Below are 18,192 nucleotides of genomic sequence, written 5' to 3' on the forward strand. Positions count from 1 at the left end.
TGATTTCAAAATATACTACAAAGCTATAGTAACCAAAACAGCATGGTACTGGCACAAAAACAGACACACAGATCAATGGAATAGAATCGAAAGCCCAGAAATAAACCCACACATCTATGGACAGCTAATCTTCGACAAAGGAGCCAAGAACATACAATGGAGAAAAGAAAGTCTCTTCAACAAATGGTGTTGGGAAAACTGGATAGCCATATGCAAAAAAATGAAAGTAGACCTTTACCTTACATCATACACAAAAATTAACTCCAAATGGATTAAAGACTTGAATGTAAGACCTGAAACTATGAAACTTCTAGAAGAAAACGTAGGCAGTACGCTCTTTGACATTGGTCTTAGCAACATATTTTCAAGCACCATGTCTGACCGGGCAACAGAAACAATAGAAAAAATAAACAAATGGGACTACATCTAACTAAAAACTTCTGCACAGCAAAGGAAACCATCAACAAAATGAAAAGACAACCTAACAATTGGGAGAAGATATTTGCCAACCATACATCTGATAAGGGCTTAATCTCCAAAATATATAAAGAACTCATGCATCTCAACAACAAAAAAACTAACAACCCAATTAAAAAATGGGCAAAAGACCTGAACAGACATTTCTCCAAAGAAGATATACAGATGGCCAACAGACACGTGAAAAGATGTTCAAAATCACTAACTATCAGGGAAATGCAAATCAAAACTACAATGAGATATCACCTCACGCCCATCAGAATGGCTATAATTAACAATACAGGAATCAACATGTGTTGGAGAGGATGTGGAGAGAAGGGAACTCTCATACACTGCTGGTGGAAGTGCAAACTGGTGCAGCCACTATGGAAAACAGTATGGAGATTCCTCAAATAATCAAGGATAGAACTACCATATGATCCAGCTATTCCCCTGCTGGGTGTTTATCCAAAGAACTTGAAAACACCAATGCGTAAAGATACATGCACCCCTGTCTTGATTGCAGCGTTATTCACAATAGCCAAGACTTGGAAGCAACCTAAGTGCCCATCAAGGGACAAATGGATAAAGAAGATGTGGTATATATACACAATGGAATACTACTCAGCCATAAGAAACGATGAAATCCAGCCATTTGTGACAACATGGATGGACATTGAGGGTATTATGCAAAGTGAAATAAGTCAGAGGGAGAAGATCAAATACCGTATGATTTCCTTCATTAAGTAGTAGATAATAACAACAATAAACGAACACATAGAGACAGAGATTGGATTGGTGGTTACCAGAGGGGAAGGGGGGAGGGAGGAGGGCAAAAGGGATAATTCGGCACATGTGTGTGGTGATGGGTTGTAATTAGTATTTGGGCGGTGAACATGATGGAATCTATGCAGAAATAGAAGTATAATGATGTACACCTGAAATTTATACAATGTTATAAACCAATGTTACTGCAATAAACAAAAAATTAAAAAACAAACAAAAAAACTTCCAGCCAAGAATACTCTATCCAGCAAAAATATCCTTCAAATATGATGGAGAAATAGTAACTCTCCCAGATAAACAAAAGCTAAGGGAGTTCATGGCCACGAGACACCCACTACAAGAAATACTCAAGAAGGCCCTCAGGCCTGAATAAAAGAAGAGGAAGGGAATACAAAGCTTGGAGCAAGGAGAAAAATAGGTAGACAAAATCAGAAAAATAGTAGACCTTTACCGGAATAGGTTAGCAACCACTTAAATAACAAAATCAAAGATCAAAGGAAGGAAATCACCAAAAATAAATATAACCTCATCACTGTAAACATACACCCACAACACAAGATAGAACAAGTTGTAACAAGAATGACTTAGAAGGGGAAGAGGAAAGAGATTGAATTGTCTTAGTATAAGAAAATAAGAGGCCATCAGGTAATGGACTATCTCATACACAAGATTTTTTATACAAACATCAAGGTAACCACTAAACAAATAATCAAAACAAAATCACATATGATAAACAAAGAGAAAACTAGAAGAGTCATAAGACAGAACAACCAAACTGAATTGGCAGTCCGAAACATAGGGGACAAGAACCAAAGGAAATGCAAAAGAACCATAAAATAAGTGACAAAACAGCAACATTAAGCCCTCACATATCTATAATTATCCTAAATGTAAATAGACTGAACTCTCCAACCAAAAGACACAGAGTGGCAGGATGGATTAAAAAGCAAGACCCAACAATACGCTGCCTCCAGAAAACACATCTTAGCTCAGACAAGCACAGGCTCAGAGTGAAAGGACGCAAAACAATGCTCCAAGCTAATGGCAAACAAAAGAAAGCAGGTGTTGCCATACTCATAGCAGACAAAGTAGACTTCAAGATAAAACAGGTTAAGAGAGACAAAGAAGGGAAATATATAACGATAAAGGGACATTCCACCAAGAAGACATATCAATTATAAACATATATGCACCCAACATAGGAGCACCAAAGTACAGAAGGCAACTATTAACAAACCTAAAAGGAGATATTAACAACAACACAATAATAGTAGGGGATCTTAATACCCCACTTACACCAATGGATAGATCATCCAGACAAAAAGTCAATAAAGATACAGTGGACTTAAATGAAAAACTGGATGAGATGGACCTAGTAGACATATACAGAGCACTCCACACAAACAGCTGGCTACACATTCCTCTCAAGCACGCATGGAACATTCTCAAGGATAGATCGTATGTTGGGAAACAAAACAAACTTCAATAAATTTAAGAAGATTGAAATCATAACAAGCATCTTTTCAGACCATAATGCTATGAAACTGGAAATCATCTACGAGAAAAAACTGGGAAAGTGACAAAGATGTAGAGCTTAAACAACATGCTACTGAACAACCAATGGATCATTGATGAAATTAAAGGAGATATCAAAAAATATCTGGAAACAAACGAAAATGAAAATATGCCATACCAAATCATATGGGATGCAGCAAAAGTGGTCCAGAGAGGGAAACTCGTAGTGATACAAGCCCACCTTAACAAACAAGAGAAAGCCCAAATAAGCAACCTTAAATCACACCTAACAGAACTAGAAAAAGAACAACAAATGAAGCCCAAAGTCAGCAGAAGGATAGAAATAATAAAAATCAGAGCAGAAATGAATGAAATTGAGACCAAAAAAATAGTAGAAAGGATTAATGAGACAAAGAGTTGGTTCTTTGAGAAGATAAACAAAATTGACAAACCCTTAGCCAGACTTACTAAGAGAAAAAGAGAAAAGGCTCAAATAAATAAAATTAGAAATGAAAGAGGAGAAATTACAATGGATACTACGGAAATACAAAGGATTATAAGAGAATACTATGAGAAATTATATGCCAACAAATTGGACAATCTAGAAGAAATGGATAAATTCTTAGACATATACAACCTCCAAAACTGAACCAAGAAGAAATGGAGACTCTGAATAGACCAATCACAAGTAAAGAGATTGAAACAGTAAGCAAAAACCTCCCAAAAAATAAAAGTCCAGGACCAGATGGCTTCTCAGGTGAATTTTACCAAACATTCAAAGATTTAATATGTATACTTCTCAAACTATTCCAAAAGATAGAGGAAGATGGACCACTTCCTAACTCATTCTACGAGGCCAACGTCACCCTGATACCAAAGCCAGACAAAGACAATACAAAGAAGGAAAATTACAGGCCAATATCGCTGATGAACATAGATGCAAAAATCCTCAACAAAATATTGGCAAGCCAAATACAGCAATACATTAAAAAGATCGTACACCATGATCAGGTGGGATTTATACCAGGGATGCAGGGATGGTTCAACATCCGCAAATCAATCAACGTGATACACTACATCAACAAATCAAAGAATAAAAACCACATGGTCATCTCAGTAGATGCAGAGAAGGCATTTGACAAGATACAACATCCATTTATGATAAAAGCTCTTAACAAAATGGGTATAGAAGGAAAGTACCTCAACATAATAAAGGCTATTTATGACAAATCGACAGTCAACATCATACTCAACGGGCAAAGACTGAAAACCATTCCTCTGAGAACAGGAACGAGACAAGTCTGCCCACTCTCACCACTCTTATTCAACACAGTACTGGAGGTTTGGGCCAGAGCAATTAGGCAAGAAAAAGGAATAAAAGGAATCCAAATAGGCAATGAAGAAGTGAAACTCTCACTATTTGCAGACGACATGATTTTATATATAGAAAACCCTAAAGAATCCATTGGACTACTAGAAATAATCAACAACTACAGCAAAGTCGCAGGATACAAAATCAATCTACAAAAATCAGCTGCATTTCGGTATGCTAATAACGAACTAACAGAAAGAGAGCTTAAAAAGATAATACCATTTACAGTTGCATCAAAAAGAATAAAATATCTAGGACCAAATCTCACCAAGGAGGAGAAAGACCTATACAATGAAAACTACAAGACATTATTGAAAGAAATCGATGATGACATAAAGAAATGGAAAGACATTCCATGCACATGGATTGGAAGAATAAACATAGTTAAAATGTCTATATTATCTAAAGCAATCTACAGATTCAATGCAATCCCAATCAGAATCCCAATGACATTCTTCACAGAAATAGAACAAAGAATCCTAAAATTCATATGGGGCAACAGAAGACCCCGAATAGCTAAAGCAATCCTAAGAACAAAGAACAAAGCTGGAGGCATCACAATCCCTGACTTCAAAACATACTACAAAGCAATAATAATCAAAACAGCATGGTACTGGTACAAAAACAGACACACGTCAATGGAACAGAATTGAAATCCCAGAAATAAAACCACACATATACGGACAGCTGATTTTCTACAAAGGAGCTAAGAACATACAATGGAGAAAGGAAAGTCTCTTCAATAAATGGTGTTGGGAAAACTGGACAACCACATGCAAAAGAATGAATGTGGACCACCTGCTAAAATTTCACAAATTTTAATTTCATAAAAATTAACTCAAAATGGATCAAAGACCTGAAGGTGAGACCTGAAACTATAAAACTCATAGAAGAAAATATAGGCAACACACTATATGACATTGGTCATAAAGGAATCTTTTCGGATGCCATGCCTACTCAGAGTAGGGAAACTAAAGAAAAAATAAGCAAGTGTGACGTTATCAGATTAAAGAGCTTCTACAAGACAATCGAAACCAGAATCAAAAAGAACAGACAACCGACCAGCTGGGAGAAAATATTTGCAAAACATACATCTGACAAGGGGTTGATCTCCATAATATATAAAGAACTCATACAACTGAACAACAAAAAAACAAACACCCCGGTCAAAAAATGGGCAGAAGAAATGAACAGACACTTCTCCAATGAAGATATACAGATGGCCAAAAGGCACATGAAAAGATGTTCAACATCACTAATCATCAGGAAAATGCGAATCAAAACAACACTAAGATATCACCTCACGCCCGTTAGAATGGCCATAATCACCAAGAAAAAAAACAACAAATGTTGGAGAGGATGTGGAGAAACAGGAACCCTCATACACAGCTGGTGGGAATGCAAACTGGTGCAGTCTCTATGGAAAAAGTTATGGAGATTCCTCAAAAAATTAAAAATAGAAATACCCTATGATCCAGCTATCCCACTACTGGGAATCTATCCAACGAACCTGAAATCAACAATCCAAAGAGACTTATGCACCCCTATGTTCACTGCAGCATTATTCACTACAGCCAAGAAGTGGAAGCAACACAAGTGTCCCTCGACTGATGATTGGATCAAGAAGATGTGGTATACATATACAATGGAATACTACTCAGCCATAAAAAAAAAAGACAAAATCGTTCCATTTGGAACAACATGGATGGACCTGGAGGGTATTATGTTAAGTAAAGTAAGCCAGAAAGAGAAAGACAAACACCGCAGGATCTCAGTCATATATGGAATATAAACCAACACGGGGACAGAGAAAACTGTGTTGTGGTTACCAGGGGCAATGGGGATAGGGGGTGGGCACAACAGGTGAAGGGAGACATGTATATGGTGATGGACAAACAAAAATGTACAACCAAAAATTTCACAATGCTATAAACTATTAAAACATCAATAAAAAATACAATACAAAATAGTATCAGAAATAGTAACTATCTAGGAAGTAACCTAACAACATACATAAACCTTTACAGAGATAATTTGAAAGCTTGTTAAGGAATAAAAAATGGAGATGTAGGTCAGGTTTACAGAGAGGATGTTTTAGCTTTGTAAAGATATCAATTCTCCCCAAATTAATTTATAAATTCAATGCAATGTTAATAAAAAATTGCCAGTGGAATTTTTTTAGGAATGCAACAAATTCATTCTTTATGGATGAGTAAAGTTCCATGAGAAGTTAAGTCAGCTTAAAAGGTTGAGAGCGAAAAGTTGCGTGTACTGGTCTCTGAAACGCATTAGCCTGGCATTTACCCCAAGTTGGGAGACTGCTGTGACTGCTGTCTCCCTCTCAGGGGCAGAGGGTCACCCAAGCAGTAGGAGAACTGAGAGTTGTTTGCAGCTCCAATTATGTCCAGAATAGGCGCCAGAGAGGTGGAGCCGCACAGATTTGAAGATCCTCCTCACACCAGGCCTGAATGGAACAATTCCACGTAGAGCAATGCAGGCCCATGGAGAAATGTGTGTACCCCTCCCGCCACCATCCTGCAGCAAATGTTAAATTGATGTTGGACTGCACCTGGGTCATGGAGATTTTGGACTGCACGTAGGCTGGTTCATGAGAGATGTAGCAGAGATGGAGAAGACCCAGTGGGTATCAGATCTCATCCTTCCTGCACTAGGACAAGCAGTGCAGCCTGTACTCTGTGGCACCAGGGTGACAAGACCCTGAGGTGCGGGGCAGGGCAAGGAAAGAGGAATGTGAACGGTGGATGGAATGCATTGGGGCCACAGGAATGAAATGTGCCCTGGATGGGTGCAGGCAGGTTATGGAGGACTTAGACAGTGCACTCTCCATTGTGGAATGGTAGGCTGGGGGCCAAAACGTGTAAAAGCTCAGAAGAGAGGAGGTACTTGCACTTGACTGACAAAAACTCTAGAACACAGCGAAGGAGGTCACTGAGTTCTTGACCACTCTGCAGAGAGAGGAAGTGTGGACTACTGGGTGAGGATTGAGACTGGAGACTTTGCAGGTAGGAAACCAGAGGTTGTAGGGATACACAACAGGACAAAGCAAGCCAGGCAAGGATGGAACATCCACTGGCCAGAGCTTCACACAACCTGGCTCATCGGACAACTGCAGGATGATTGAGCCGCTCAAGGGTGCCTCAGAAGTTGTATTAACCATGTCTGTATTTTTGATGCTTGGACATCGTGGGCCTTGCTGACCCTGAGGGACTGCCTCCCACAGAGCTGGCCCATTCCTAGAGACAGTAAATGACTAACCTGTGAGTGCACCTTTCACATGCACAGTCCAGAGCCCAACCCCACCCACCTCCTCTCTTGGGCTCCCATACTCTGGGCCACTATCCACCTGCCCTAATCATCCAGAGCCAAGTACCAGACAGCTAAGGACCAGCCCCTATGCCCAGAGCCAGCTGAAATTATTCAAACTAGGAAATCCTAAACCTGCTTATCCTGCCTAAACTATTCCCCCCACGGAAACCACAATAAAGGCTCTTGCCCACATTTCCCCCACTACCTCTGCCCCCTAACCTACCCTGGGTGTTTCCCCAGATGGCCCCCGGGACGTGGCATGCCCCCTTCTTTTGGAATCTGTGAGTAACAAACTATCTTTTCAATGGCAGTCATCTCCTGATCTCTTGGCCTTGCCATACCTGAATAATAATAAAAACTATATTTTAAAACAGAAACTTTCTCATTCTTCCAAGTATTTCCAGCAGAAAAGAGAGCTAAAACGGTTAATAAATGAAAAAAAAACAATAACAAAAAACCCAAACACGTTATCAGGGGGAGGGGAAGCATCTTGAGTCAGCCAGGCAGGAATACTAGTTGAGAGGCAGGGTGAGGGGTTGGCCCTGTTGCATTTTAAAGTCAGGATTTGGAGCTAATATGTCTCATTGGAGAGGGGATGGGGTTGGGATGAAGGTCTGATTTCCTTCCACGATGATGCCCCACCTGTCTGAGGGATTCCACAGGATTAGAGCTGGAAAAATCAGCAGTCCTGGTAGAAGTTAGGAAATAGATTTGGGACATGCTGTAGCTGTCTCGACAACAGGAAGCCGAAGGCTCAATTCTTCCTTGACATTGAAATCATCTCACTGGTCCAAATGTCAGTAATTCTAGGCCTTTCTCAAGTGTGCCGGGCCTGGAGGTGAGCACATCTGTATGACAAGAAGGGCAGGTACGCCAAGCGGGGGCTCACGTGATCATTATCCCCAATCTTTCTATGAGTGGCACCAGACCCAGCTTCCCCAATAAGACCCAGTGCAGCCAGGTCTCCTGGCTGTGAGTCCCCATCCCTGGGAGTAAGTGTGATGAGCCTGGAGCTCCTGAATCAGGCTGGGGCCTTCAGAGAAGTGGAGGGCTTGGCTTCTGGGTAGTGTGCCCACCCAGCAGGTCTGACCAGAGGATACACTATTGAGATTATGGAAGGAGACGATATGTCAAGAGAGATGTGAGTTGCCATTTAGGGAGAGAGTCAGCATTAATTAAAGAAAAACTGGAAGACAAATCTCCTGCACCTGAAAGTACTTTTTGTTTATTGAACCACGTGTCGTAAATCTTGGCTCTCTGAAGGTAAGAGAAAAACAGAGTTCCATGGGGCCGGCCCCGTGGCTTAGCGGTTAAGTGCGTGCGCTCCGCTGCTAGCGGCCCGGGTTCGGATCCCGGGCGCGCACCGACGCACCGCTTCTCCGGCCATGCTGAGGCTGCGTCCCACGTACAGCAACTGGAAGGATGTGCAACTATGACATACAACTATCTACTGGGGCTTTGGGGGGAAAATAAATTAAAAAAAAAACAAAACAGAGTTCCAGATGTTTAGGACACGGAGAGCTAAACAAGGACTCCTCACTTTGCTAACTAATCAGATTGAGACAGACTCTGGTAAATCTACAAATTTGACTTTGCCCAATCATAAGCAGTAAATTACCCATGTTGGATTTTCCGGCCAATGAATGTAAACAGAAAATGAGTCTCTTTTTGACATAACATTTTATTATCCATTTAGAAAGAAAACCTTTTCTATTTTATAAAATTGAAAAACACACACAACAACGTAGATATTTGAATAGCACAACTGGTACAGAAGGTTTCATGATGATTCATAAGACGTACTTATTATTAATCACTTGAAATTTAAACAAAACGTAAGAACAATTGTTGGGACTTAAAAAGTTTCACCTCCCGGGGCTGGCCCTGTGGCATAGCGGTTAAGTGCGCGCACTCCGCTGCTGGTGGCCCAGGTTTGGACCCCGGGTACACGCCAACTTACCGCTTCTCAGGCCATGCTGTGGCGGCATCTTATATAAAGTAGAGGAAGATAGGCATGGATGTTAGCCCAGGCCCAGTCTTCCTCAGCAAAAACAGGAGAATTGGCAAGGATGTTAGCTCCGGGCTGATCTTCCTGACCAAAAAAAAAAAAAAAATTTCACCCCCCCCAAATGTGTACTTAGTTTCACCAGTACTATACAAGTCCATAAGGGATTTGGGGTTTTGAGTTGTCTATAATTCATTACTCCCTTTTGCAAACATTTCTAAGGAAAGAAAATAAAATATTTTAAAACAATGCAGGGCCTTTTTGTACACTGACAACACCAATTCCAGACTCTGAGGGTAGCCTCGCTGTGTCGGACAGTGGGCTGGTGACTGACCCCACCATGTCCCCCGCATGTCCTTTACCTTGATCCGATCCCTCAGGTAGAGTCCAGGAAGCTTCAGAGGAGCAATGAGCCTCAGCCAACAGCCTTTTGGGGGAAGAGACAGGGAACTGAGTACACAAAGGATTGAGTCAGGTTTTCTTGGTGACTAGAGAATGCAAACTGGAAACTCCAAACTAGGAGGTAAGTGTTTTCTCTTCGTGGGGGGTGTGGGCTTTGTAAGAAGAGGACTCACACCAAACAGAATCAGTAGTCCACACCCTTGATGAAAACATTGGTCCTTTTACCTTCCTGATGATTAGCTTGTTAAGCAGAAGAAAGAGGAGGGAAGTCGTTTCTCCTGTCCTCCCACCTGCAGTAATACATAGCTGCCGGCTGGAGGGAGGGCAGGAAGTCCAGGGGCAGGAGACCTTTGACAGCTGAGCCATTTCTGATTTTATTAATTGGAAGGAGGACAGGATGGGAGGGAGCAACGGTGTTAGTCTCTGGGGATGGTTGCCTTTTGGGGGAGACAGTCTTAGGAGGATGAGTGGTACCTTGCCATCACTTTTCTTTTTTGAACACATAATCTTTCCCATTTATGTATGGAATCTTATTGATTTTATCATCAAAGAAGTGTGGGCTTTCTACACATGTATAACCATTTTTCTCCCCAATTACAAGTCTCATATCATGAAGACATAGCCTGGATCTGGTCATTCCTCACCTCCCTCCCTTCAGTGTACATCCACCATCTAGTGTAGTGGCTGTTGTATAGAAGGCACTCAATGAAGAGTTGATGAATGAATAAATCAATTAACAGGTCATTTAGGGAATTCTGAAAGCCCAGAAAGCACCAACACTTCCCACAACCTAGAACATGGATACCATTTGACACGCAACTTCCTAGCTTGTGTTTCACTGTGGGAAAATGTCTTTGAACAAAAGTGGATCATATCCTATTACATTCTTTTTCCCTTAAGACGTCATCTGTGCTTGTCCAGGTCATTATAGGCTCTTCCACAATATGAGCATATGGCAGAGCAGAAGTCATACCAGGTCGGTCTGAAGCTGGAGCTTGGCTCTTAGCTTCTATGCCATGCTGCCTCCGAGTCCAGGTGGCTGGCTTTTAGGGTCTGTGCTGGGAACTCAGTGTCACAATCTCTACTGGAAAAGTACTCTGGTTTTTGTAGCGGAACTTTCTGTTAGAGATAAATTAGGAAAAAAGGGCCAAAGTCCAGGTTTCTACTGCCAGAACCTAAGATTGCTGTGTTGTCCTGTGAGGGAGAATGTGCCAGATGTTTGAGGAGCTTTTCATCAAACAGATTGAAAACAAGAGGACTTATTTCAATCAGTTACTAGAGAAAGAACAATCATGGTTCCCACTGAAGGGTAAGTTTGAATGGAAGACACAAAATAAGTCCTGAAATGGGATAAAATTTCCTCAGACCAAATTGCATAAAATGGATTAAAGCTATCCATCTTTTCTTCTTCTCTCCCCCTCTCTCCTCTGGCTGCCTTCCCTTCCTTTCCTCTTTCCCTCCTCCCTCCCTTCCTTTCGCACTACCTCCGTTCTTCCCTCCCTTCATTCCCTGCTTTCTTCTCCCCCCGTTCCTCCCTCTCTTTCTTCCTTCCTCACTCCTTCCTTCTGTCTCTCCATCCTTCCTTCATTCCTTCATTCCTTCCTTTGTTCCTTCCTTCCTCCCTCTTTCCTTCTGTCTCTCCTTCTTTCCTTCCTTTCTTCATTCCTTCCCTTGTTCCTTCCTTTGTTCTTTCCTTTCTCCCTCACTCTCCTCTTTCCTCCTTCCTCTCTTCCTTCCATCTGTTTCCTAATTTAGAGAATCCTTCACTTAGCTCTTGCTGACGCTTCCTGTAGTCAGTGACACTGTCCCTGGTTTATTCTGTTTCCTACCCTTTTCTAGCCTTTTAACAGACAAAAAAGAAAAGAGAACTAATAACACATATCAAGCCTCCACTAGGAACTCAGCACTTTCATGCAAGTTGGTGATTAACTCTCCTGGTCTGCTCAGGTCTGAGGAGATTTCCATGGCACATTCAGTGCTAACTGGGACAGTTCTGGGCAAACACGGACAGTTCTGGTCAAGCTGGGGTGGTTGGTCGCCTACGTTAACTGCAGAATATCTCGTGGTGAGGAAGGCATCTTCCCCCAGTTTGAAGGGGGAAAGCTGAGGCTTAGAGCAGCCGAGTCTGTTGCCCAGGGACCAGCTGCCAGACAGCAGGTGGCAGAGCAGAGGTTTGAACCCAGCTGTGCATGAGGCCAAGGCTCTCGCCAGGTAGACGTGTCTCAGGACCACTTCCTAGGGTTCAGTGGTTGTCAGTCAGCTGCATGGTGGATTCACCTGGAGAGCCTTAAAGCTACCGATGCCTCAACCTGCTCCCAGAGAGTGTGAGGGAACTGACCTGGGGTGTGAAGTCCCTTCAGACTTTCAGTATCGCCCCGGGGATTAGAGAGTACAGCCAAGGCTGAGGAAAAGAACCACTGCTCTAGCGCTTGCCTCCTCAAGCACCCACACCATCAGCACAGTCTATTTAGAAGGCTTTCAGGATGCCATTTACCCCCTTAGCACTCCCAGGACTCAAGTCACAGTTATGTGCTTCCAGTCTGCAAGAATTCATTTTCCTGAGGTGTCATGGCAGACGTGCCATATGTCTACAGCTGTCTTCCATGTCACCACCTCACTCTCCCACGTCCCCTGGATAGTACCATATGTCACTTCATTCTATATAACAGTGGTGCTTTACCAGGAGCAATTTTGTGCCCTGGGGACATTTGGCAATGTGTGGAGATATGTTTGGTTGTCACACAGGGGAAACACGTTGCCACATCTAGTTGGTAAGGGTCAGGGCTGCTGCTAAACATGTTACAACTCAGGACAGCCCTGATCAACAAACAATAATCTGACCCACAATTTCAATAGTCCTGAAGTTGAGAAATCCTGTTCCATAATGATACCTGCCTTCCCCTTTAAACATATGACACAGAGCCCTAAGTGAGATGGAGCACACAGATAACATCACAGGGCTTAGACCACCAACAACAATGCTGTGCCCCCCTAACTGACTCTCATCAGCGTGCCCTGGAGAAGCCACCTGGGATTAAATAACGTTCTTCTCATCCTAAGGTATCTGAGGTGCTATGACCTCAGGCTGACATGGAGTCAGTGGAAGATTTTTCGTTCCTTGATTTTTCTCTGAGGGGTGTCACAGTCTTTCTGTTCACCTCAAGTCCCTTTTGCCAGGTCCTTTCCATTCCAGGGACTTGGGACATGTGGAGAGCCTACTCTGACATGAGAGAAGCCAATTTCAAAAATTCCAACAAATACTTCCACGCCCACGGGAACTATGACGCTGCACAAAGGCGCCCCGGGGGCGCCTGGGCAGCTAAAGTGATCAGGTGACTCGGGTCCTGGGGTGCAGGGGTAGGTGCTCAGAGCTTGGCTGCCTTTGAGGAGGTCAAGTCCTGGAGAAGGGTCCTGTGGGGGATATGGTCTCTTCGTCACATCCAACCTGTCCACCCTCTCCATCCATGCCCAGTGAGGGGAAGGTCTGCCAGCAGTGCCAGAGTATGGCAGGTGAAGATGTGAGAGTCTGCCCCCCAAAAAGAGAATGGGCTGCCTAAGGAGTGATTCCAACCCTCCACTCTTGGTGCTGTTCACCCAGCATCAGGGGCATCAGCAGGGCTCAGCGGGCCATGCCCAGGCAGGCTGAGTGTTTCAGCCTCTCTCTCCTGGGTTCCTCTCAGGCCATCCCTGGGAAAGAGGAGAGACAGGGAGGGTAGTATTGTTACTCACCAGCCCAAGACTAATCTCCTGCCCTCCTCCATTCCAGCAATGCCAGAGAAGGTTCTCAGAGAGTCACAGACCTTTTCAAGTTTGGAGACAGCAGCCACGGAGTGGACTCGAGGGCTGGCCAGGCTGCCAATGAATGGGGCCGGAGTGGCAAAGACCCCAATCACTTCAGACCTGCTGGCCTGCCTTACAAGTACTGAGCTTCCCCTTCACTCAGCTCTCAGGAGACGGGGCTGTGAGCCCCCTGAGTGCGGGCACATGGAGTTATTGAGTTCTATATACACAAAAGCCAGTAGAGGGCATATAACTAGTATCTAACAAATGCTTAAGAGATTGAATTTGTTGAAAACTGTGTGTTATTCTTTGGTTAAGGACTGCCTGTTTGTTCCCAAGGCAAGTGATGGATAGACACCTATGTGAAGGCCGACGGTGAGTCGCTACAACATGTGTGGTCGTCAATTCTCTGTCTCTCCATTTGCATTTTGTGTGATTGAAAGGAAGGCCCCTCATTTGGGAGACATCTAGGGATTGTTGGACTTCACTTTCTGTTTTTCTCCTGCAGGAGTCAGATTTTGTCTTATGTGTGAGTCAGCTATGGGGAACACTAATTTGACCCACCCATAGGCACCAGGGCTACATTCTCCAAAATTGGGCAACTTTTAGCTATTAGCTCAGGAAAAAGGCAAAAGATGATATTCTTTTATAACACCACATGGCTACAATATTCTCTATGGATCCTTAAATTGGAAAAACTTCTAAATTTGAAACATTTTTAGAGAGCTCTCATCATAATTGTTTTATTGGTACCTATAAAAAGACCAAATTAAAAAGGAAATACAAAAAAATAGTGACTTGCCTTAAGACCCTGACTCAGGCAACAATTAAATTGAAAAAAATGTAAAGTATAAGTGTTGATAAGATTATAAAGGTTAGAATGTTTGAGCTAATTTTATGTAAAGAGGTTATATCAACTCTGCCTGAGTGTGTTTTGAAAATGGATGTTATATCTGGCTGGGAATGCTTCCTCTACCCAATATTATAAGACTGAAACTTGTTGAAGAAGTCCTAATGAAGACTATGATTAGAGGCATAAGAATTGATGGAATTAGTGATTACATCTCTTTTGCATCATAGTATTATAAATTGTATTGTGGGGATAAATATCGCGTCTCACTGGAGGAAATGTTCCTCCAGTATTGATATTGCAAAACCACACATAATCCCCTTCAGACAGTGTTAATTAAACATGCTAAATGAAGTCAATAGGGTTGACTGACCCTATACAATGTGAGACATTTTCCTACCCCTGGATGGTATGGCCAAAATTAAGAGCTCTATTTAATTAGTTTAATGTAATAGAAACTAACCCAAATGTCTTTCAAGTTGGCATGACATAAAATAATCTTTGGTAAATGAAAGCTTGTTTAAGTTTTTTGGTTTGATTGAAATAGGCATGTCCACAAAGTTATCAGAAAGTATGATGTATGTTTTGAGTAAAAAGGGTATAAGAAATAAAGATGTTTTTGTCTGTTAAAAAAGGTTATAGTGGCTGGCCAGATGGCATAGTGGTTAAGTTCACGAGCTCTGCTTTGGCAGAGCTGGGTTTGCATTTTTGGATGCCGGCGGCCACAGATCTATGCACCGCTTATCAAACCACTCTGTGTCAGGGGTCCCACATATAAAGTAGAGGAAGATGGGCATGGATATTAGCCCAGGGCCAATATTCCTCAGCAAAAAGAGGAGGATTGAAAACAGATGTTAGGTCAGGGTTAATCTTCCTCACCAATAAAAGGGTTATAGAAGGTTTATGGAAGAAAAATTCCAGGAAAAGAATTTTGTACATGGTCAAGTTGGCTAAAATTAAAACGAATACCACTAAGTGAATGAATAATTTTCTTAAACTTTTAGTCTGCTCTTGATAAAGAGATTATGGAAGATTTTTCTTTGAGTAGTCTACCATAAGGGTACAGATTTTATGTTTTATCAAAATAAATTTCCTGTATTGTTTTTATCAGGTCTTTAATCACATGTGCTAAGGTTTTTCTTACTGCTATTTACTTTTCTGCATTTACCTGAAAATCTTTAATTGTCACCATGGTTAAATGGATAACCAGGTATTGTTTCATAGGGACCCATAATATTGTGTGGGTAAATGTTATTGATATAAGTATTGTAAAAAATTATATAACATTCCTAAAATTCTGATCTGTCCTTGTTGTCAGTCATAATTCTAGTTCTGCCTTTGCAAATATGTTTCATCTTCAGAGAGATTCACAGAAAGGACTCAGACACATACTCTACAATACAGATTTCTGATAAACTTTCAGATCGTAAAACTGAACTGGGTAATAAATTATAGAACTCTAAAGCAAAAACATGACTTCATGAAACTGCTAACAAAAGATCAAGAGTTGATCACATGGCACTAAATGAACTGATGAGGATGATTATAATTATTATAATTTTTCATTTGAAGTATTGCTGATTTTTTCATGTCTTGTTTTCTCATATTTAAGGAAAACGTCTTCTCTTTTCTCTTGAGGTAACTATGACTTAGCAGTTTGGTAAATTATGCCTTTGTAAGTAGAATTGAAACATTTATCTTTTTCTCCCTACGTGATCCCTCCAAAATTTAGAAACTCTTAGTGATTTACTTGAATATTTTTATTTTCATGACAATACAGTTATTGTAAAAGCTCAATAAGAATCTGTTCTCCTTATAACGGGACACAATTGGAAACATTGGTTATACTGCCAAAGCTTTGACTGGAATGTCATATTTGAGAGAAACATGCAGACTCAGATACGACCACACACCTAAGGAAAAAAGATTGACTTTATGAAATAAAGCCACTTGGAGATATTGGCCTGACACCTTGCTTACAGAGTTCCCAGAACCCTTACCAGGTGGGTAAAGAAGGTCACTTCCCTGGCAAGTGCAAAGAACCTGAGGATATTTTGGAGAACCTCAAGAGAAGAGAAGAATTCACCCAAATATATAGGTATTGCAGGGGGAGTCTGATGACAAGTCCTTGGGTTGGCCTGGCCTCGAGAGGCCTTTAAAGTTCAATCTGAGAGTCCTTATAAAAAGTTGCAACAAAGCAGAATTAAAAGAGCCTATATGATCAATTGCTATTCTGGCTGTACTTATGTAAATAATTAGGCCAAGCCAGCAAATTAGTCTTAATTTGGCTATCTTTGGTAAAAATGAGAGTGATTTTAGAGAGAAAAATTAAGTTTCAGTAGAATCTATAACACGTTTGTGGATATTAGATTCTAGTTCTGTAAATTGTCTTTGAGGAATTTATATTCTATCTGTAAACTGGCTATTGTGCTTCCTTGTTGAATTTGACCCCCAAAGATGGAAGAACAATTGGATTATTAGAATTTCTCAGATGTTGGCAGAGGCAAGTAATCTTTCTAGAGGTTGAATATGTCATCCCAAAACCTATTCAGTGCATGGCCATGAGGACACCTTGATAATTCTGGTTTATAATGTCTAGACTGGTTTTCAGGACTCTTCTCTTGGACTCCCCAAGGGTTAGATCCATTTTTCAGGCACTATTAAAATTTGGGGTTGTCTATACTTCTTATCCTTCTGGCTGGATATTTGATGATAAAATGTGGTTTTAGATGTTGTAGTAAAACTGTTGAACAAGGTGTAAAAATTCTAATAATGCAAAATATCACCCAGTACCCGAGAGTATTTTCAATCTCAGGCTGAAAAATTTCCCTCCTCAGTTTCTCTATCTTCTCCCCCTTTCAGCAGGAAGTAGCCACATTGTGATGTCCTGCTTCCTACATGAATGAGGAAGGGAAAAAAGACACTGGGGATTGAAGCCAGGTACCTGAGGGTTACTGGAAATATTCAATAAGATTACCTTTGCACCTTGTTATGAAAAGAAGTTAATCCTGTCAATTTGCTCTTTTCTTATTTAACCCGAGGTGTGACTCAAGGGTCACAAGGATTTATGAGCTTGATTTACAGAAGAAATAGTATTCCTTCAAGCAAGTTGTAGATTACTCCTTTGTTTCTCTAAACTCCTCCTGCCGACCCCCTTAGCTCTATAAACCCCCAGGTGGATTTGAGAGAACCTATCCTGCCACCTTCTCATTTTGGCCAATTTGAATAAACCTTTCTCCATCTCCAAGCATCCATGTCTCAGTGATTGGCTTACTGCACATGAGGCACATGCACTTGAAATGAAGAGGTTCAGTATCACTGTCTTCTTTATATTTGTTTGTAAAAGGACTTTTGATGGCAGTTGCAGAGTTTTTCTGCACACAATAAAGAATATATCCTCCCCTAGGTCAGTGTATTTCAGAATTTGTTTGTAGGCTGCTCACATTCAAATCTGCTGGGAGTACTTGTACAAAAACGACATTCCTGAGGCTCTTTTCATAGCTACTGAGTCAGAACCTTGGAGATGGGGCAGGGCTAGGAATCAGCATTTTGAACAAACACCTCAGGTTATTTTAAACACAATACCAATGTGAATGACTCTCTCAGGTTTTGCTACCACCAATGAATCATGTTCCCACACAATGAAATCACCTAACGATGCATTTCTCAGAAAGTATCCCCATTGTTAAGTGACACATG

At 41.4% G+C, this 18,192-nt stretch overlaps 1 protein-coding gene across 1 annotated transcript; it reads left to right on the forward strand.

Annotated features, from left to right (window-relative positions):
* The first annotated feature begins 13,061 nt into the window (after positions 1-13,061).
* Positions 13,062-13,789, forward strand: LOC131408921 (serum amyloid A protein-like). The gene is made up of 2 exons (XM_058546091.1): positions 13,062-13,195; positions 13,630-13,789. The coding sequence occupies exons 1-2, from the start codon at positions 13,068-13,070 to the stop codon at positions 13,787-13,789; spliced, it is 288 nt and encodes a 95-aa protein (XP_058402074.1). The 5' UTR covers positions 13,062-13,067.
* The last annotated feature ends 4,403 nt before the right edge of the window (positions 13,790-18,192 follow it).

The sequence above is a fragment of the Diceros bicornis genome, chromosome 7 (assembly GCF_020826845.1).
Source record: "Diceros bicornis minor isolate mBicDic1 chromosome 7, mDicBic1.mat.cur, whole genome shotgun sequence".
Lineage (NCBI taxonomy): Eukaryota > Metazoa > Chordata > Mammalia > Perissodactyla > Rhinocerotidae > Diceros > Diceros bicornis.